General features: G+C 45.6%; 1 protein-coding gene across 1 annotated transcript in view; it reads left to right on the top strand.

The window, feature by feature from the left end:
• CD6 (CD6 molecule) overlaps window positions 1–22,632 on the top strand; it is a 262,122-nt gene that overhangs the window by 225,551 nt on the left and 13,939 nt on the right. Inside the window, exons 6-7 of the mRNA XM_078646382.1 lie at window positions 6,250–6,435; window positions 11,904–12,020. Of these exons, the coding sequence (XP_078502508.1) occupies window positions 6,250–6,435; window positions 11,904–12,020 (303 nt within the window). The remainder of the gene's footprint in view (window positions 1–6,249; window positions 6,436–11,903; window positions 12,021–22,632) is intronic.

Below are 22,632 nucleotides of genomic sequence, written 5' to 3'. Positions count from 1 at the left end.
AGCTTTCAAGGTCATTGCCTAACAGACAGTCTACTGGTAGGTCTGTACTCACCACAACTTTCTTTAGGCCATCAACCCCTCCCCAGGAGAAGTTCACAACTGCCACACTATGGGAGGTAGTGGAGTTGCTGGCGTTGGTCACTAGGTAGCTCTCACCTAGTACAATCTGTCCAGGGTCCACAAAGTCAGGTGTCACCATTGTGACACTGGCACATGTGTCCCTGTATGCTTGAGCCAGTTTCTCATTAATTAAGGGAGTCTGCCTGTATTTGCCCAGGTTAGTGGGGCTTACTGCAGTGGGCAACTCAATGTCCACATCATACAGGAGAACTGCCTGTGTAGGGATTCTGACTAGGCCAGATCCTACTTCAATACCCAGGGTCAACCCAGCTACACCCTTGGACTGTGTTCCACCACTGCTTACTGTACTTGGGGTTGCAGTTGCTTTAGGAGCTGTAGTGGTGGGAACTGGATTTGCCTTGGTGCACTCACTGCCCCAGTGTGAAACTGATTTGCAGGTATTACACCAAGGTGTCTTTGGACCTTTGTTCTTCTTCTTCTTGTTACCATTTTGGGAACCACCCTCCTTACTATTAGTTTGGGGGCCTGAAGACTTCTGGTCTTTTTCTTTATCTTTCTGATTCTGGTTACCACCCTTCTGGTCTGTTTTCTTCTGGTCACCACCTTGGTTCTGGGGTTTCTGCTTAATCCTTGTTCTGACCCATTTGTCTGCCTTCTTTCCCAATTCTTGGGGAGAGGTCAGATCAGAGTCAATAAGGTATTGATGCAACAGCTGGTTTGTACAGTTATTAAGGATCTGTTCTCTCATTATAAGATTGTACAATCCTGTATAGTCTGAAACTTTACTTCCCTGCAACCAACCCTCCAAAGCCTTAGTGGCACACTCAACGAAATCAGTCCAGTCTTGAGTCTGTGCTTTTTGGGTGTCTCTGAACAACAACCTGTATTGCTCAGTGGTTAGGCCAAACCCTTCAATAAGAGCACTCTTCAAAACAGAGTAGTTTTTGGCATCCTCAGGTCTAACTGTGAGGAGCCTGTCTCTCCCTTTCTCAGAAAAGGAGTACCACAAAATTGCAGCCCACTGATTCTCAGGAACCTGCTGTACCATGCAGGCTCTCTCAAGAGCAGTCATCCATTTGTGGATGTCATCCCCTTCTTTAAAGGGGGGCACAATTTTGGTCAGGTTTCTATTATCATAGGCCCTGTCTTTTTCTCTTGGAAAATTGCTGCCACCAGTGACATCTAAGCCACTTAATTTCTGCTCTCTTGCCAAGGCAAGTCTAGCTTGAGCCAAGGCTACCTCCTCCCTCTCTATCTGGAGTTTGACAGCCCTCATTCTGGCCCTATGCTCTAACTTTTGAGAAGCATTCATGCCTCTCTGTGATTCTCTGGAGGCACTAGAAACATGAGAGTCCCCTGAGGGAGATCTCACTCTTCTGTTGCCTGGGAGAATAACATGTTGGGTTCTGGGGAGGTGCTGGCCCTCTCCATTCCCCAGTAGGTCCAAGTTGGCCTGGCTAAGCCTGGCAACTGGAACCTGGCTACCCTGATCCTGAACTTCTAAGTCCTCAACATCTGAGTCCTCATCTAAGTCATCATCATCCTCCTCCTCCTGAGGGGGATCAGTTTCAGGGGGGTTCCCTCCACTTCCTGTGTCTAGGGAAGCTGCCTTTGCCTTTTCTAAGTCATCCTGTTCTAGGATTTCTACCAGGATTAGGCAGGTGGGGCTTCTGCCCCTTTTTAACCCTCTTGCTTTGCACAAGGCAATCAAGTCTCTGCGGGTTAGTTTGTCATATCCAAAAGTTGCCTGGGTAGGGTCAACTGTCACAGGAGCAGACCCTGAGGCTTTTCCTGTGTCAGACATGGTTACTAGTGAGGTGTAAGTGGTGCACTTACCTACACTAAGTGTTTTCCTACTGTACCTTGCTAGTTAGTTGTAGTCAGGGTGTGCTACTCCCTTCAACCTACAACTACTAAGTTCAGTAGAACTTAATATGCTAAGCTTTTGATTTATATGTACCTAGAGGTACTTGATGTGATCTTTCAATTTGATATAAAGATTGCAATGGTAAAACAACAGCAAGCTCAAATCCGCACCGCTGCTCACCAATGTGAGAAGTTGGCCTGGTAGGGGATGTTTCCAATTCTGGAACCACCTACTACCTGACCAAACAATCCCTTATGGTGTCTGGTTGTAAGTCAACCTTATTAGACAAGCTATCCTAGGGGTAGCATGGACTAAGCAGCCTAAAGGCTTAACTTAAGAGGTCGTGTTAAGCGAGCTGTTTTACCACATACAATCCTGTAATACCAAATGAAAGGACACCACACAAGTATATATTATAAAAATATATGTGTTTATTACTAAAAACAATCCCCAGTATTCTTTATGAATAAAGGGGCACAAGCGTTAAATCAAAAGCACTGTTTAAACATACAAGTTGCACAATTATGGATGAGGGCGGGTGGCCACTCAAACCATATACTAAACAAGTGGTATAAGAGAGGCCACTCGAACAGTGGTTAGGCCTAGGGCCTAGGGAATCGCTGGGAGCAGTCAGGACAAGCAATGCTGAAGTCGGGAATGGCCCTCGGGATTCGGGAGATGTGCGGAAAGCGCACGCATGCACCAATGTTAACCAATGGTGCGTAAAAGTCATAGAGTTAAAGTTTAAGGATACTTCCGCTGAACCTAGAGGAACAAAACTTAACACCCAGACCCTAGAGGTGTGCACCAGTGTGGGAACACCGGCGGAGCAAAGTTACCTCACCCACAGGAAGTGGGTGCACAGGGTCGAAGTGGCGTCGGGTTTTGACACGCAGGCTCTTGGTGCTTGAAGCTGAAAGGGCTGCAGGCGGGTTAAAGATGAAGTGTCCGGTGGAGTCCAAGGGTGGACTCAAGTTGTAGAGTACCTGAAAGCAGAGGGGACAGAGTCTGGGTCACTCAGCAGTGACCAGGGTGGAACCAGGACGGAACCAGGCAATGTTGGGCGCAATCAGGTGGTCGTCGAGGAGCTTCTCTCCGCTGTCACGTGGGCTCTGGGGCATCTGTGACGTCCAGGAGCAGGTCACGATCTGTCCCACGCAGGCTCTCACCGTCGGTGCAGTCGGCTTCAAGTTTGGAGCAAACAAGCCTTGGCAAGAGCAATCCACGCGGGATCGGAAGATTGCTTCTCACTCGGACCAGGAAGGTCAGAGTCGGGGCTCCTTTTCAGGGGAGCTGGTGTGGATCTGGAGCAACCAGATTCACGAGTCTTCTTTGTAGTTTCGTCAGCACAGGGACCACTAGCCAGCTGGCAAGTGACCGGGCCAACGCGTTGAGCCAAATAGAGCCAAAGGGCCCCACGCAGCACTCGTCGAGTGTGGAGGGCTGAACTTCAGCTCAGGAGCAGCTCAGGGTGGGGGCTTCTCAAACCCCGGTGCACAGCTTCGAGGGTCACTCGTGGGCTGCACGGTCAGCGTCTCGTGGTCAATTCAAGATGGCGTGCCCCACGCTTCCGGTCGCCTCCACGGGTCTCAGCTCTGCAGGGACTGTGGATCGGGCTGTTGGAAGGCAGGCAAGCTTGATCTCGTCGATCTCAGTCGCTCGAGTTCCGGCGGGAACTGCAACTAAGTAGACGTCGAGGGCTGGATGGTGCCTGCTGCTGCAGGGTGGTCACTCCTTGACCACAAGGGAGATTCTTCGGGCTTCCACGATGAGATGGAGGGCGAAGAGTCCAGAATTGCGTTTCAAATGTTTCTTCCAGGAAATCTGATGTGCATTGGCACTGCTCCCACTCTTATTCCAATCTGGGGGGCGTGATTACCTGCTAGGTCCCCTCCTATGGGTGGGACCCAGGAAGTGGGTGGATACACCCCCTTCCTTTGATCCAGGCCGCCCTGGCACGAGGGCTGGAGTGCCCCAGAACCGGTTTGGCCGGATTATGCAAGGGGCAGCCTTGTGCGCCCCAGGCAGTGTCTGGTTTCTTTCAAACCTCCCTGCTACAATACACTATCTCCTGTCTGGAGGGCGGTGACACCCTCCTGTGACAGGAAACCCTTTGTCCAGGACCCATTTGGTCGAGTTTCGGTCAACTGCAGGGGTCCAGACATTTGTCTGTGGCAGAGGCATCCATTTTGTGGATCTTAAGGTCTTTGGAGAAATTAACCGCATTAAAGTAAAGTAACATGTCTTACCCCTCTAGAGGGGTGGAATGCCATCCCCGTCGCCAGAACTGGCGAGGGGATGGTATTCCAAATCGTATGACACCTTACACGACATGTTTTGATAAAGCCAAACCAAAGTTGCTAAATAACCGCGAGGATTATAAGGCACTTAATAGTATATGGTATGGCATTATCCTGAAACAGCTTAGGGATTTGTTCCCGACAGCTGCAGACAGGCTCAGCTCATGCTAGAGCTCCATCTCACATAAAACCACGCACTCAGCCTCCAGGATTGATGAGGCCTACTATAGGAGTGGCTCACAGGTTTACATGTGTCCAGATATAGGTTTAGATATAGATATACTATACCTAAGCAAGGGGTGGTTACACCACCTTACCCCAGCTGAGTGATCAGCCAGTTGTGTCAATTTAAGAACCAGCCAGGGGTGGCAAAAGATATGCTGCAGCCCCCGGTAGGCCTTGGTGGCCCCTATGCCCTGTGCACCTATAGTGCATTCTACAGGGGCTGACAAGGAGTCCATTTCCAATTGGTATGTGCCTATAGCACATGTGTCATTAATTTAGTGAGAGAACAGCAGGCTGGGGGTCTGATTAGCAGGCCCACAGCCTCAGTAGTCGAAAACCAGTGAAGCAAAAAGCAAAAATTTGGGGTGACCATAGGATAGCAGACCCTACTCTCCTACAGAAGCCCTGTGTAGGGTGGTTACAGGTGAGTGCTGGTAGGAAGCCCTGTGTAGGGTGATTACAGGTGAGTGCTGGTAGGAAGCCCTGTGTCTGGTGGTTACAGGTGAGTGCAGGTAGGAAGACCTGTGTAGGGTGGTTACAGGTGAGTGCTGGTAGGAAGCCCTGTGTATGGTGGTTACAGGTGAGTGCTGGCAGAAAGCCCTGTGTAGGGTGGTTACAGGTGAGTGCTGGTAGGAAGCCCTGTGTAGGGTGGTTACAGGTGAGTGCTGGTAGGAAGCCCTGTGTAGGGTGGTTACAGGTGAGTGCTGGCAGGAAGCCCTGTGTAGGGTCGTTACAGGTGAGTGCAGGTAGGAAGCCCTGTGTAAGGTGGTTAGAGGTGAGTGCTGGTAGGAAGCCCTGTGTAGGGGGGTTACAGGTGAGTGCAGGTAGGAAGACCTGTGTATGATGGTTACAGGTGAGTGCAGGCAGGAAGCCCTGTGTAGGGTGGTTACAGGTGAGTGCTGGTGGGAAGCCCTGTGTAGGGTGGTTACAGGTGAGTGCAGGTAGGAAGCCCTGTGTAGGGTGGTTACAGGTGAGTGCTGGTAGGAAGCCCTGTGTAGGGTGGTTACAGGTGAGTGCTGGTAGGAAGCCCTGTTTAGGGTGGTTACAGGTGAGTGCAGGTAGGAAGACCTGTGTAGGGTGGTTACAGGTGAGTGCTGGTAGGAAGCCCTGTGTATGGTGGTTACAGGTGAGTGCTGGCAGAAAGCCCTGTGTAGGGTGGTTACAGGTGAGTGCTGGTAGGAAGCCCTGTGTATGGTGGTTACAGGTGAGTGCAGGTAGGAAGACCTGTGTATGATGGTTACAGGTGAGTGCAGGCAGGAAGCCCTGTGTAGGGTGGTTACAGGTGAGTGCTGGTGGGAAGCCCTGTGTATGGTGGTTACAGGTGAGTGCAGGTAGGAAGCCCTGTGTAGGGTGGTTACAGGTGAGTGCTGGTAGGAAGCCCTGTGTATCGTGGTTACAGGTGAGTGCTGGCAGGAAGCCCTGTGTAAGGTGGTTATAGGTTATTGCATGTATATATATTTCTTTTAAGAAGAAAAAGAAGCAAGAAGAACTGAGGCAAAGTGTAGTGTGGACAGGAACGAAATATGCCAGCCCTGTTTAAAGATGATTGGCTCGACATCCCTGGCACAGGCCAAGTACTCTATTGTACATTTATCTTCCCCACCCTGATTATGCTAATCCTGCCCTCTGTGTGTCTGTTGTCCTTTGAATCACCCCCTGCCAGTGCCCCTAATGTCCAGCTCCCCCAAACTCTACTGGACTCTATCCCACCCCATTACTCCTCTTCTCCTCTTCTTAACTCTACGAGGCTCTCACTCCAGTTCTTTTCCTCTCCAGGAGTTGTCAGAGTTACAAGCAGTGATGCGTTGTCTTCCAAGGCCCACTCTCTGCTGATCGCTTGCATCTTCTTGGCCCTGATGCTCTTTGCGACGCTGCTGCTCTGTGGCCTCATCATATTCAGGATGAACCGGAAACACAGCATGAGCTCTCAGGACCGGAGGGAAGCCAGTCTGGTTCGGCAAGGTAATAGTCCACGAAGAGTGTTTATTTACCTTGAAGATATATATATTGTCAAGGTACATATATGTGAAGTTACGTGCAGTAAAACGTTACTCACCATTAGAAACTTACCTTCACAATATTTTTGTCCTCAATTTTCTAGACACAATATTTTGTCAATTTTATCCATTTAACCAACGTTATAAGAGGTTCAGCAGGTGACCTTAAAAGAGAGTTGAGATTTAATATTTTGTATGAAGACATGGACAAGACAGACACACAAAAGCACCAGCACCTGATGAGACATGAAAGTTACTCCATCCTTTGTGGTAGCAGAAGAAGTCAATACAGTTATGAAAACAAAAACTATGGGGCATATTATCAACAACTAGCAATATTTATCGCTAAATGAGCTTAGCGATATTTTTGTTATCGCCGCGCATCGCCGGATTTTATGGCAGAGATAACGTGCTATTAGCAATGTTTATCTCCAAAGCGATAAAATATCCGGCGATAGCGGCGAAATGCGTGAATATCGCTGGAAATCCAGCGATATTCAGGCATCATCGCCAATAGGGTCTTAACCTGAATATCCACCTCCCATTGGAAATACAGGTTAAAAAGTGGTCTGAGCAGGCGTTAGGTTTTGGCGATAATCGCGCTTAGCGTGAATTTGTTTATCGCTTCGCCAGCCTTGCTAATAGGCGATAGCTGTGTTAGCGACTGCTTTTGAGTCGCTAACAGGTTGGGTACGCCCACTTTGCATGTCATTAGCGATAAATATCGCTGACATGCAAAGCGGGCCCCAAACCGGTCGCTATCGCCTGCAAGCTGTCGCTAACTGCTGTTAGCGACAGCGTGCTAATAGGGCGATAACATTGTTGCCGCTTTTCGGCTGAAAACGGCCGCAAATGTGGCGATAATCTCATACCGCCCGCCTTGATAATATGACCCTATGTGTATTAGGATGTAACATTGTGGGATGAAGGAGTACGCCTCCTTGAAAGTGTAAATCAGGCTCAGGGTATGCAAAGTTGGCCACCATAAAATCTTCTAAGGGATGTAGGTAATCTCTGGAAGTTATCAAACCTCACTAGGCCCTATAAAGAGGAGGAGCTAACAAAAGTATCCAACTGGCCGTAGTCAAGAAGTACAACTATCGAATCTCTTGTGGGTGGATGCGCTCCTTGTGCAAAAGCAACATAAAGTCACTCAGAGTGAAGTTAGCCAGTGGCTGAAGTAGGCTGACCCACTGTCCCAGGCTGTAAGCTCCAGTGCAAGGAAGAAAACGTGATTGACACAACAAGAGACCAATGGATGAAGAGAGCTGGCTGAAAGACCCTTTAGGTACGTATATTATCCATATAATTTTTGTAAAATCAAAACTTCTTGGTAAATGCCAGAACTAACAAGTCAGTAACAAAAGATCTCACTGGCGACAGCGCTTTCACGCTGCATCACCAGCGAGACCTAAAAAGGACAATTTGTGCATGTAAGTTTCATTTACACTAGAAAAATCAAAGACAATGCAACTCACTGTCTCCAAAATCATAATATTCTGAATAATATGATCACAAGAGACCATGGAAGGGCCATCCACTAATAAGCAAATGATTCTCAGCTACATGGTAATGTGTCTTCCCTTTATGATATTTTCAGGCTGAAAAACTTTTTTTCTAATCTGGAAAAAATGGATGGTAGCATTCCTGTAGACATGCAACACAAGAAATAGAAATAGATGTACAAAGCATTTTTACAGGGGCAAACTCGCTGACTTTTACCCTGCAAAAATGCTTTTTTAAATGTATTAATTCTGTTTTAGGAATCGGTAAACCGACTCCTAAAAAGGGAATGTGACCCCATACTGATGGGCATGTAGTAGGCATTCCTTCCAAATATCCATCCGGTATGCAGTCTATCAATGTTTTGCACCAAAATCCAGTAGCAAAATATTGAAAAGTTGCCCACTACCGAAATGTAGTAGCGACTCAATCATAAAGAGGAAAGGGACACAGTTGCCTTCCAGAATGTTAAAAAAAAAGTTTGTCGGGGAGTAGGCAGTAATCAATTCGCAAACAAACTTAAAAAAGAAAATAAAGTTTTTTTGTTTTTTTTAAATGCTGCACAGTTACCTTTAATGTAAAAAGGCTTTTCTTTAAAGTTTACTTTATTGAAAAGTGATCACAGACATGTTGGTCTGCTGACCAGAGTAGGCCACCATCCCTTGAATTGGACTGATTCGCAGTTTGCAACCTGCCTCATTAATATTCATGAGGTAGGTCAGTTTGTAAAATTCCAATGGGGAGTGGGGCGTAATCTGACCTATTAGCACATTCGTTTCTGGTCGGAAGAATGCTGGTCACAAATTGCAACCAGTAATAGTACATCTGCCCCATAACTCCTGCTCTTGCACCCATGTATGGAAATCCAAAATTAATGTATGGGTGGATTTTTATGCACCTTTGGATTCAGCACAGTCAGCAATTTAAACAAACAAACCCTTGTAACTAAAATATCTAAGACTGGGTTCTACCCACTACACTGATTGAGTAGAATGGCTTGATGGAGGTTAGCTAAACATGTCTGACAGGACATTCAACTATCCTCCTTCTCGTTACGATGGAAGGGACACTGTTCTCACAGGACTGCCCAGCACCTTGCTGGCACTTTTCAAGGCACCTCTGAACTCAGTGGCCCATTCAGTCAGTGGACTACATAATTTGAGGACAACCCAGCCCTCCTCATTGACTTTCACTGGTTGCCACTAGAAGTAAGAGGCAAATCATCGTCGTTCAGCCGTCCTACCGATATGAGAACGTTAACCTCTTCGATGCGTCAGATGGACCCCGGCCGTCCGACGTCACCGTGGGCGTGTGCGGAGGACTGCGAGGGCTGTCCGAACCGCGCACGTGTCAATTTTTTCAGCACCGCGGCGGATATTAAGAGGTTAATAGCACAGGAGCTCTCAGTTGACATGCGGCAACAAGAGTCTCCTTCATGAAACCTGCTAGGATCTAAAATACATCTGTTCAGATAATCCCTGTAGAAAGGGCGACTTCCACAGACTCTGCGCATGATTACGAGTTTGGAGGATGGGATATTCCGTCACAAATGTGCGGGATATTCCGTCCGCCGTATTACGAGTTCCATAGCACTTAATGGAACTATGATTTGGCAGAAGAAATATCCGTCACGTTTTTGACGGAGTAACAGTGTCCGCCAAACTCGTAAATAGGTCCTCTGTGAGGGTTTCACACTAAGTGAGCATGGGGACCCCCACGTTTAGGCCACCTATAGGGAGGTTTTCAAACCCTGTGGGACCGATTCACAGAATGAACTTGAGACTCAATCCTAAACGTACTACTATTTTGGTATTCACAGAATGCACTTACTACTTTTGGCATTCACAGAATGAATGTACTACTTTTGGTATTCACAGAAGTTAGGATTTTGTCTTAAGTTTGTCTTAAGACAGATTTAAGACAGACTTAAGACAAAATCCTAACTTCTGTGAATACCAAAAGTAGTAAGTGCATTCTGTGAATACCAAAATAGTAGTAAGTTTAGGATTGAGTCTTAAATTCATTCTGTGAATCGGGCCCTTTGACACTAACTTGTGCAATTTTTTTTTTTTGCTATTTTATTTCCTGCGCAAAACTTGTTTTGGGCGGGAAAGTACCCACTAAGTAGCGTTACTATGCGGCGAGGGGGCATTACATCGGTGGCAAATGGGCGTTTCCATGTAACCACCCATGCAAAACCATATTTACAAGGATTTGTAAACATGATTTTGCACCATAAATTAACGCCCCTTCAAAGGACGCGCTAACAGGAGAAATGCTTTAATTTCTCTGTACTTTTCCGAATTTGCATGAGTACAGCACTGAGCAGCACGTTTGCAAAGTGGGAAAACTCTGCATCGTGCCTAGCATAGTATCTGGTACGGGAAGGGTAGCCTTTTGGTACAAAATCTAGACTACACTCTTGCACACACCCTAGCGATACAGCGCTACGGTGTGTGCATGGTGCACAACAGCTAAAATCAGCGCCGGCCCAAGGGAAAGGAGAGAAGACAGCCATATTCTGAAGGATATGCCGCTTTCCTGCTCCCTCCCGCCGTGCAACGCAGCGCACCCTCACGGGGGCTGTGCTGCGTTGCGTGACTTTTTTTAAATCTCCCCCCTAGTGTCTTATGCAGTTGAACAGCCAGAGCAGTGCTAATTTTCCACCTCAGTGGTAAATGGTTGCTTTTCACAGGAAATTTCAAGACACATGCTACTTTTGCCTTTAAATGTAGCAGCATTTGTTGATATATATCAGCTAAACAACTGAACACAGAACAATAATATAAACAAACAACACATCAACGCAAGTAAAGAAACAAGGCACCTCACAACAAAGCAGTCAAAGGAGAACACAAGAACTGCAGAACAAAATCACTTTTGCAATAATGCAACACAGAAACACAGCAGCACAAAAACACAACAGAACACATGGCCATCACATTAAAATGTCACATAACAAATATGCAAACTCGTTCTTGTCACACATCACCACAGCCAGCAAGCACTGCATCAACACACCACCAAAAATGTAGGAAAGCTCCAGTTAAAAACTTTTTTATTCTGTCATATGTCAACTGGTAAATGAAAAGGTTACCTTAAAATACTTAAATAAATGCCCCTCATGGATACAGTGAGATGAGTGTGATTCAGGCCTGGCCAGGGGTTGTCAGAACATCCCTAAGACTGAAGTTTGTAGAGCATCTTAAACCATGACCAATCAGTCTGGTTAAAGGGTCCACTCCAGAGTACCTGCTGGTGTCCATGTGCCAGGGGGGGCTTTTGTATCCTGAATATAGGACTTGCGCCCCCCGAACACAACACTACCAAAATTTAGGGTCCTGTCATACCCTGACCAAATGTTTTCTTATATTATTTATATAGAAATATCATCTCATTCAGATGTAATGTTTTTCTTTATATCTATTTATAATTGATGTGTGTTTTTTTCCCTTTTTCTCTTTTTTATAATATACACACTTTAAGTATATGTACTGGTATCTCCATGCGGTTCATTGTTTGTTACTGTTTTTTTTCTTCTTCTTTGAAAATGTCATAAAGAACTGATATTAACCCGTTGGCTGCTTCGAACGTTCTGTGCCAGTGCTGAACGTTCGAAGAAACGGGTGGGGCTGTGTCGGCCAACGGACATGCGCAGCACTACCGAGGTGACGACCATTGGCCGACGGCAGCAGCCAACGGGTTAAAAAATCAAATGCTGCATCTGTGGAGGCAGATGTTTTATGTTCTTGCTGTTAGGGCCAGGATGAATTTATACACCTGGAGAATATAAGGGCCCAGTGTCCCCATGTTTTCTCATCCAATGTAATATCAGATGTAATCTGGGAACAGCTGATTTCTTTTCATGTTGTGCTTTTGTTGTTCTCTAACACCCTGCAAGAGTAATGCTCTCTCCTTCTCCCCCTGCAGGCACCCCAGTTCTGGTGAATCACAGCCCGCAGGCGCCCACCCTGCCTCCCGCCCTGCCCAGCACTGAACCCAGAAGTGTGCATCCGCCCTCGCGCACCGCCCCACCCAAAGCCCAGGGTAACAGTATCTGCCCTTCCTAGCGCCTGCATCTGTGCTTCTATCCGCCTACTTTTAGTCCTGCTTTTGTCACACGGGTTAACTTTGAAAATAAACTAGGGGTGTAGAAGAGGTCCAGTGGCGGACAGGGGCCTGTTGAGGACAAAACAAAGAAACAGGGATTATAAAAGAATTAACAAAATTAATGAATTGAGATTTTGGATAAAATAAATAAAAAAATTAACATCATGAAATGATCAATCAACAAAATTAATTTCAATTATTTAATGCAAGATTTGCACCTGGAATTTTACAATGCACCCGCATTCCTTATTTCTGGCTCCCTGGTCCATTTCTCTATCCATCTCTTCCACATTCCTTGTTTCTCCCTTGAAATTCTATGTTTCTTGTATTCCTCTCTTCATAACTCTCACATGTGCACTGTGTACTGTGTTACTCTATACATTCCTGCACCCCTTCACCGCCTTCCTCTGTCTCATTCTTCACCCTCTTGGCAGTGCTTAATTTGAGCCAGTGGTTTCCGGTGCTCGGCACTGGCACTTAATTATCATCATCCGCACTTATGTCAGCTGCCACATGGTGGCGCTGTAGGTGCAATTAAAAGATAAGCAGAACATCAGTTGTTTATTAATTCAATATACATTAAAGATAACTAATAGCTGTCACCCAAGCCAATCTTGCAGCTTTGGATGCCTCGTAGAGTCTGCAATGTCGCATTTGCAGCAGTGTGATGGTTAGTAGTTGTGTAGGTACTGCCATTGGCAACACTGGCAGGGGAAATGAGTGGTGCAAGCCTTGGCACTTATTTCTTTTTCAAATTAAGCACTGCCTTTTGGGAGCTCCAACTGTCCGACATTGTAATTGTATTGTAATTGCATTTATTTAGTGCTCACTACCCCTGACGAGGTGTTGAAGCGCGTTTTTGGCGAGTAGCACGCTACTCCAGCACCCAGAAAGGATTAGTGGTGAAATAGTGAAATATGAAAGTAATTTGAGTGGTGGATATGTTGATCAGTTATTTGCATTGAGAAGGATAGTGGAGGGACAGAAGAGGGAAAAACAGTCAAAAGCCACTGAACCTTATGGAAAAACAATTTCATAGCCACTTTTAATTTGCTTTTGTTCCTGGCCAGCTTTTTCATGGAGATAGATGTGTTGCAGTAGAGGAAGACTCAGGTGTGTGGTGATTGTCTTTGGTGTGGAGAGAGGGGCATGAAAAGGAGGAATCTAGCCTTCCTTCACAGGAATATTCTTTATTTCACAACTGCAGCTCAGTCACCGCTTTCCTTGATTCCATCTATTGATGCATACATCTAAAATGCCACACATTTCACTTGTTTATATAAAAATAATTTGCCTAAATGCTAATTGACAATAAATTAAAAAGTGCCTAACAATATACAGCATTTCTAGATATCTTACAATTATAACAAGATTATACATGCATAAACCCCCCCATAGTACACATCCATTCAATTTCTAAGGAATATATTTTTCCCTCACAGTACGTCTCACAACACCACTCCCATCTAAAGTGCAGTTGCACCAGAACCAGCCAAACAACTAGAAGCATTTAACGTTATAGGATAACACAATGTTTTGGGCACCCTTACATCATGGGACACATTGCCACCATCCCCCTTACTCCCAGCTTTTTCCCTCAGCAATTTCAGGACCCCTTCACCCTGAAATTCTGTGCATATTCCACACTTTCCCACCTTCTACTCTCACAGTTTTTTTAAAAATACCTGAATAACCTTCGAAGGAGAAGACCATTGTGAAGACCCCTTGCCTTCACTCTTAGGTTTTTTTAATTCTAACCAATTTCTTCACACACATTTCCAGTTTAGATAGCCATCCCTTATTGGAATCCATCTTCCTTCGCATCTTCTCCGTCAGCCTTTTCATGTTATCTAAACTGCTTCCATGGTTTGGAACAATTTCCTTCCCTCTCTGTTTCCTTACCCACGAGGGGCACAATTGTAATCCAGGGATTCAACCACATAGGAGTTGAAAAGGTGTGCAATCAGTTGCAGGATGCACCGCGGTGGGATAAGCCAATAACAGACTGCAAACACTTCCTCCAATTCATACCAGATTTACAAGACCATTGCAAGGATTCCTTAACTACTCTATTGAACCTCTCAACTTGTCTTTTAGCTTTGGGATGAAATACTGAAATTCTTGTATATACAACACCCAAAATCGTCAAAGCACTCATTAGAAAATTGTGGGCCAGTATCCGTCACCAAAGTTTCAGGAATACCATAATGAGAAAACAAAATCATGTAAAAAATCAATAATATTGTTGATTTTAACCTTTTCTACCATTCTAACCTCTTGCCATCTAGAAAAATAGCCAACTAAAACTATTCCAGAAGCAGCAAATGTATGACGTTACTACGCCATACATTACCACGCAGTAGGTTACAACGCGGATGTTACATTGTCCGCGTTGTTACCACGCATGGCTTTACATTGCAAGTAGTTTCTACTTGCTGGACTTAGGAATAGTATAAATTACTATTCCTACTCCAATTAGCGCAACAGCAGGGAATGTGTTGGATTTAATATCCAACACATTCCCTGGTGTTGCACGCCACCTAGCGCAAGTCGCTGAAACGACTTGCGATGTAATGCCATGCTTGGTAACAACGCGGACAATGTAACGTCTGCGTTGTAACCTACCCGCGTGGTATTGACAGCATTGTAAACGCTGTTTCCCGAAGCAGCCTTCCAGGGCAGCATATTAAAAGGACTAATAATGTAAATTCCAGCTTGTCTCCAAGGTCCCTCAGGGAAAGCCACTCGACAAGACACAACTTTAACAGCCTTGTCGTTTTGTCACTATTCGCACAGCACTACAAAACCTGACCTTATTGTCAACAACAGCATCTATAGATGGCCACCAGTATATTTCCCTTACAAGTCTTTTAGTAGAGAACAGTCCAAGATGACCCTCAGGGCACAACTCAATGATTCCTCCTCTTAAACCATCAGGTGGGACAATGTTGTTGCGTCTTAAAACAGTTCCAATGGAAACCCTTTACTCATCCTTAATTTTAATGAAAACACTTAACTCACCTCTCAAATTCCTTTTCTCAGGCCAACCAGTAGAACAATATTGAGTTACTTTGTTCAATTCACCATCTTTTCTCATTTCTTCCTCCAATTTTTCCACTAAAATTGGTTGGATGATAGCATTGATGTCCTCAAAAATTAATGCAACCTCAAACTCAACTTCACGCTCAGCAAAATTGTGAAAATTGTCATCAGGTTTTCCCCTCGGCATCCTTAACATGCAATCTGCATGTGCATGGCTGTGACCAGGAACATACTCCACCCTGTAACAAAAAGCTTGTGATGTGCTTGCTACTCCACTCAACATTGCAGTTACATTTTTCCCCCCCACCAGTCGACAGAATATTCACCAAGTGGTTGATTTATGACAGGCTTGCGCAACTGGAGCGTTACTTTTTCTGACGCTCTGGTGGCACAAAGCTCTCAACCATATCTATGAGGCCACGCAAAGCCGATTTGTGTGACTTTGATGGCCTCATTGATGTGGACTAAGACAAAGTCGCTGAATTGCCTTACTCTGCGCCAGGGAGGTTTTCCATGGGTGTTCTGGTGGGTTTTCCCACGCAACACCTTTGGGTTTTGATGGAGAGGTGTGGCGCCGCGGCCAGGGCGACTGACGCTGGAATCTGGGGACCACGGTTCGATCCCCGGCTCCGGCGGCAGTTTAGCCCAGCACCATGTGACTCTGGGCAATAGCTCGCTTAATCTTCCCGACGGCCCCCAGCGCCTAGAGACCCTTACGGGTGATTGTGCGCTTTACAAATGTGGACTTTACCCCTGATAATCATGTTAACTCGGGGCAGCACAAAAATCTTACCCCTCCCCAGAGCAGCATTCTGCAGCACACATGGAAAGAGGAAATGCCTCTTGGGACTGTTTTTGTGCACAAAGGTGCCCCCTCCTGCACAAAAACAAACCTGCATGCAGCACAGACAACATTGCGCCCATGGTGCAAGGGTGCCTACATTGGTGCTAGGCAACAAATTGTGCGCCAGTGCAGAAGGGAAAGGGCAGCAATGCTCTTACATTGGCATAGGGCAGCACAGCAAGAAGACTTGTGGCTCTACCCTACACCAATTCCCCATAAATGAGGCCCTAAGGGTTAGTTGTCAGTACTTATGAAAACAATTGTGCCCCAAACATAAGTACTAAAATGTTCAGAAGCCCATGTGCATGCAAAAAAAATCCTTTTAAATAACATAATAATTCAGCTCAGCATCCCTCAATGTCCTAGAAGCGTATGCAACAACATATCATGTGTTTCCAACCCCCCGCATCAAAACATCTCCAATCAATACAGCACTTGCTTCTACAGAAATTACACACTCTTTCCATGCAACAAAGAATTTAAATCATTTCAGCTTAAATGAAATGTCTTAAATATTCTGCTTTGTTGCTAGCAAAATTGCACTTATCCATTCTCAAAGTTAGTCGCTTCTTTTTACAACTTCTTATAAGTATTGTCATGCTCCAGTTTGTCTTCTCGGTAAACTAATATGTCATCTTGGAAGGCAACTGTACCACCTAACCCATCCAGGGTTTCCTTCATGAACATTTGAAAAACAGCAGCTGCACTGGCCAATGCAAAAGGCATGTGTTTATACTGTAAATGACCCCAGTGTAATAAAAGCAGTAAGGAACGTAGTGCCTTCATGTTACAGCACCCGGTGATACACACTAGTTACGTCTAAAGTTGTGACAATAGTAGCTCCTGTTTACATTGATACTGACCCATGGATATTTGGCAAGGGATACTGATCACTTTATCTACACACAACCTCAACTCTCCAGAGGATTTTATGGAAATCACAATTGGAGAAACCCATAGTGAAGATTCGGTAGGTTCGATAATGTTATTTGCAAACAAATACTTGAGTCAGCTCTTCAATTTGTCTCTATAATTAATTGGAACATTCCTCACCATTCCTTTATGTCTTACTGGAATGGCATTTTCTTTCTGAATTATCTTATGCTTAGATTCTTTATACTCCCCAAGTTGTTTTGTGAAAACTTCAGGAAAGTTCTTGGCCAAAGACTCTAACATAGCACTTTTTTTGTCATCTCCGTTAACTGTATAGACTGGTGGAATAGCTTATGGATTAAGTCTAATCACGAGATCCTTTTGATGAGTCTACCCAAAAAGGGATTCCTGTTTGCCAGAAGCAAAAGTTTACCCTTAGATGACCATCTTACCATATTGACTCGACCAGTATATCCACCAGGACTCACCTCTGTGGGTAAGAACTCTCTTTCTAGCGCTAAAGATTGGAACAAATCATGTGAAGTATTGCTCAAGAATCCACCATTGTGCTGATACTAAAACCATTACATTTAATTAACGAAATGGCAGCTTGTTTTGGATTCTACAATCATTCATACAAGTTGTTTTGGATTAAGCCCATAACCAGAACTATTCAAATCACCAACCACCAAATGAATCTGTTCTGGGAAGATTTACACCCACGTGCAAAATATCCCTTCTTTATACACTTTTCACATGCCTTGTCAATAGCTGGATACCCTTTGAAATGTAAAAAACGATTATAACTCCCACAATGATGATGACACTGAAGCCCTTCTTCCACCTTTCTCTGATTATTCTATGCTTTTGCAATTCCCAGGAGATTTATAACTAACATCACTGACTTCAGTGATCTTCTGCACACATTTTCCGAATTGTCAATATCCTTGGCAATATTCACAGTTTCCTTCCATGTGAGATCAGCACAAATCCAGAGACATTCCTGCCCCTTCGTATTATTACACTTTATAAGAATCTAATTCCTCAAAACTTGTTCATAGATTATATGTTCAAAATCACAGGAGGCCAAATTTGAGGCCAAAGACCTCAAATTTGCTAAATACTCTTCAGTTGTCTCTTCCTCACTTTGTGCTCGTAACTAAAATATATAGCGTTCAATTACTACATTCACACTTTTGACAAACCTCCTACTTTGCTGTATGACAGCACAATCAAATTAATTCAACCCAACTGAGATATTGGATTCTAGTTTAGGAAGATATAAAGATTTTTGAAGTCCTTAAGACCCTGCACCCCCAAAACAATGTTTTAACACAGACAAATTCAGAGTTGAATCAAACTCATCCTCTTCAAGAATTTCCTCATAAACTAGCAATATGTCAAACCAATTGTCCCACTACATTGCAAATTCACCAGAACATTGACAAACACTTGTAGTAGAGCAATAGAAGAGATTATGGTGGAATACAATTATTATATTAATATTTAAAACGTCAGTAACATTGACGTTTCTCTGGTCATGCAATAAACAAGAACTGACACTCAATAAAAAGGGAAATTATACTGTACACACAAAATAGGGTGTGAATCTTATCCACTCCTGTTGTTGTGCTTGTCACCGTAAGCAGGCAATCTATCGCAATTATAGATAATTAGACACCGTTGGTGTGCTTGTCACTGTAAGCAGGCAGTAGTAGTAAGTTTATTATCCATGATTAATAAAAACCTTTGCATATACATAACATTCTATGCATTCATTTACATAACTTAGACATGATTTTAAAAAGAATCAAAACCATAATATGGTACAGGCCGCTAAAAATAAAACTTTGAGCTTTCAAGCTATGAATGAAAATCAACTGTAAGCAGGTAATCTGATCTCCTCATAAATCTCAATTGAAGATAATCAAATATGTGGATTATCTTGAGAAAACTTTCAAAATGGCTGCCATATACACATTGTACAGGTAATTTAAGGCAAATTGCTCATGTTTTCCTCCTCCTGTCCCACCTTCCAAAATGGCCACCACACATGTAGAATTGTGTTCTTTTTAAAGGAAGTTGCCCTTGTTTTCTTCATTCTGCCAAATCATCCAAAATGGCCACTGGGTTCTTTCAGTTTTCTACAAGAAATAGAAGTAATCGTTTCTGTAATAGGGTCATAAACAGTGGCTGTGTCGGAGTCAATTTCAAATTACTCAAAGCAGTTTAGGAACATAGAAGAAGTTCCCAGAAGGATATCCACAGACCCTCAAGCCACCAAACAAGCATGATGAGCAGCCTAGTGGTTATCAACACACAATGTAGCATCCAGGAGTGTGAAGATCCTTTCCCTCAGCTCGTCACCAGTATGACAAGGACTCCGCCAGATCGTGACCGAGCCCACGCACTAAGCAGGACACACCCTCGACCCCCTCTTCACTACAGGAAACTCCATCACCTTCAGCCACACCACCGAACTCCCATGGACCGACCATCGTTGCGTCCACTTCACCCTCAGAACACCCACCATCCACAGACACCAGCACCTGCTTCCACAAAGAAACTGGACCAAAATCACCGATGACCAGCTCACCTCCTCACTCAACAACTCCACCCCAACCATCGCGGAAAACGACGACCCCAACACCGCAGCCCGAACCCTGCATAGATGGATCTCGGACAGCACCAACACCATAGCCCCCCTCAAGAAAAACAACAATACCCGTGGCAAGAAAGCCAGATGGTTTACCACCGAACTTCGAGAGTCCAGGTGCACATGCCGCCGCCTCGAAAAGGCCTGGAGAAACACCAAATCCACAGAAGCCCACAACAACTTCAGAGCCGCCACCAACGCCCACCATCAACTCATCAGAGAAACGAGGAAAAAAGCGATTGAAGACAGAATCTCCACCCACGCACACAACAGCAAGGAACTCTTCAGCATCATCAAGGAGTTCGCCCAACCCACCAGCGAGTCTACCGACATCCCTCCCTCACAAGACCTCTGCGACAAACTCAGCATCTTTTTCCACCACAAAATCAAGAGCATCTACGACAACTTCGACGAAGACAACCAACACACTGAACCCTCACCAACCACCCCCGACACCCGGAAACCAGCGATTGATGACTGGACAGCCCTCACCACCGAAGACACACTGAAGACAATGAAGTCAATCCACTCAGGGGCCCCCACGGACCCCTGCCCCCACCACATCTTCAACAGAGCCGCCAACACCATCGCACCCATGCTCCGCCAAACCATCAACCGCTCCCTGGCGACCTCCTCATTCCCCGACGACTGGAAACACGCCGAGGTCAACCCCCTCCTAAAGAAACCCTCAGCGGACCCCACCGACCTCAAAAACTACAGACCCATCTCCCTGCTCCCGTTCCCAGCGAAAGTAATCGAGAAAGCCATCAACAGCCAACTCGCCACATTCATTGAAGAACACAACATCCTCGACTCCTCCCAATCCGGCTTCAGAAAAAAACACAGTACGGAAACCGCCCTCCTCGCCGCAACAGACGACATCCGCACCTTACTGGACAAAGGAGAAACAGTAGCCCTCATCCTCCTCGATCTATCAGCGGCGTTCGACACAGTCTCCCACCGCACCCTAATACGCAGACTCTACGATGCAGGAATCCAGGACAAGGCCCTCGACTGGATCTGCTCCTTCCTCTCCAGCAGGACGCAGCGGGTCAGACTCCCCCCTTTCCTCTCGGACCCCACACCTATCACCTGCGGAGTCCCCCAGGGCTCCTCCCTCAGCCCGACGCTCTTCAACGTCTACATGGCTCCACTTGCCCCCATCGTCAGAACCTACGGACTCAACATCGTGTCATATGCAGACGACACCCAGCTCATCCTCTCCCTATCCAACGAGCCCAACACCGCCAGACGCAACTTTCGAGAAGGCATGGAAGCCGTCGCCAAATGGATGAAAAACAGCTGCCTACAACTAAACACCAACAAAACAGAAGTACTCATCATGGGCCCAAACCCCGACGCCTGGAGTGACGCCTGGTGGCCCACCGCCCTCGGAAACCCGCCAACCCCCACAGACCACGCACGCAACCTGGGAATCATCCTGGACTCCGAGCTCAAAATGGACCGCCAGATCAACTCTGTCTCATCTTCCTGCTTCCACACCCTCCGCCTCCTTCGTAAGACCTTCAAATGGATCCCCCTCGAACACCGAAAGACAGTCACTCACGCCCTGGTCACCAGCAGACTCGACTACGGCAACGCACTCTACGCCGGAATAAACAAAAACCTCATCCGCAAGCTACAGAACATCCAGAACGCCGCCGCAAGACTGGTCCTCAACCTGCCAAAACACTGCCACATCTCCCAGCACCTGCGCACACTCCACTGGCTCCCTGTCGAGGCGAGAATCACCTTTAAGATGCTCACCCACGCACACAAGGCCCTCCACGGCACCGGACCAGCATACCTGAACAGCCGACTCAAATTCCACGCACCCCAAAGGACCCTACGATCAGCCCAGCTTTCCTACGCCGTGGTCCCCCGCACCAGAAAGACCAGATCGGGAGGCCGCTCCTTCTCCTTCCTCGCGGCCAAAGCATGGAACGCCCTTCCGCTCCACCTCAGACAGACAACATCGCTCCCCATCTTCGCAAGAAACCTCAAAACCTGGCTCTTCGACAGACCCCCTCCTTGATGGAATGGAACCTGCACCCCCCAACCCCCCCCCCCACCCCTAGCGCCTTGAGACCCTTACGGGTGAGTAGTCGCGCTTTAACAAACTCCTGATTGATTGATTGACAAGGAAGATCCAAGCCTTCATTGACAGGAATCTTCTTTATTTCACAAGTAGGTTTAAACAATCAAGCGCTATCAAACAGACACTACTGCAGCTCAGTCACTGCACTATATCTGCCTTCCTCCAAAATCTCTCCACCCCTGCATTCTAGCATGACATCTTAAGATTCACACTCAAAACCCACAAGAATATACTGATGCTTATATCTAAAGGTCATAAGGGGCAATAGATCCAATTTGAAAAAAGAATGGATGGATATATAAGAATGGTCGAAACACAGATATGGTTGCACTGTTATATTAGATGTGTCTGAATTCTGCATGAACATTAGGTAAAGTTTTGAAAGCTTGTGTGTTTTGGCCACCAAATTGTAGCCTAAGGTCTGTCTGTTTTCAAGGAAGTCCACATCTTGTGTTTATTTGAGTCTGTTCACCTGCAGGATAAAATTGCCTATGATCAGAATTATCTTGAGCCTCAAGCGGTTGGTGAGTTTGAGAACTTTGTCTAGGAAAACTGGTTTGCACCCTCCTTGAGGTTATCCACTGGAGCAATAAATGAACAAGAAGGATAGATTGTATAACAGTGCATAGGCGTGAAATGAGGTTTGTGGACTAGTGGGTAACTTCATTCAAGGTCACCCTGCAGTGTGTGCTGTAGCAAACCCTCCACCTCCTGTCAACTCTCTCTTGAAGACTTTGTATCCTGGGGGTAGGACTGTCTTTGAGATTGGTGACCGAACTGTCAAGAAAAAACTGCGTCTTATAGAGAAGTGCCACCCTGAACCTCAAAATGAAATCACTTCAATAAGATTGAAATTGCATTATTACGAGGTGACAGAATTTGAGGATTTTGGGATTTCGATGAAGAAAAAATGGAGTGGACGTTGAGGTGGTGGTGGCGAAGGGTTGATGAGTTCTCTTTTTAAAGACCCAGAAGTTAAGAATAGGTCATTGGTAAACACATGGTGCACACTAGACCTTTGATTATCTTAAACATA

The sequence above is a fragment of the Lissotriton helveticus genome, chromosome 1_1 (assembly GCF_964261635.1).
Source record: "Lissotriton helveticus chromosome 1_1, aLisHel1.1, whole genome shotgun sequence".
NCBI classification, from domain to species: Eukaryota; Metazoa; Chordata; class Amphibia; order Caudata; family Salamandridae; genus Lissotriton; species Lissotriton helveticus.
This window is presented reverse-complemented; position numbering and strand designations above follow the sequence as displayed.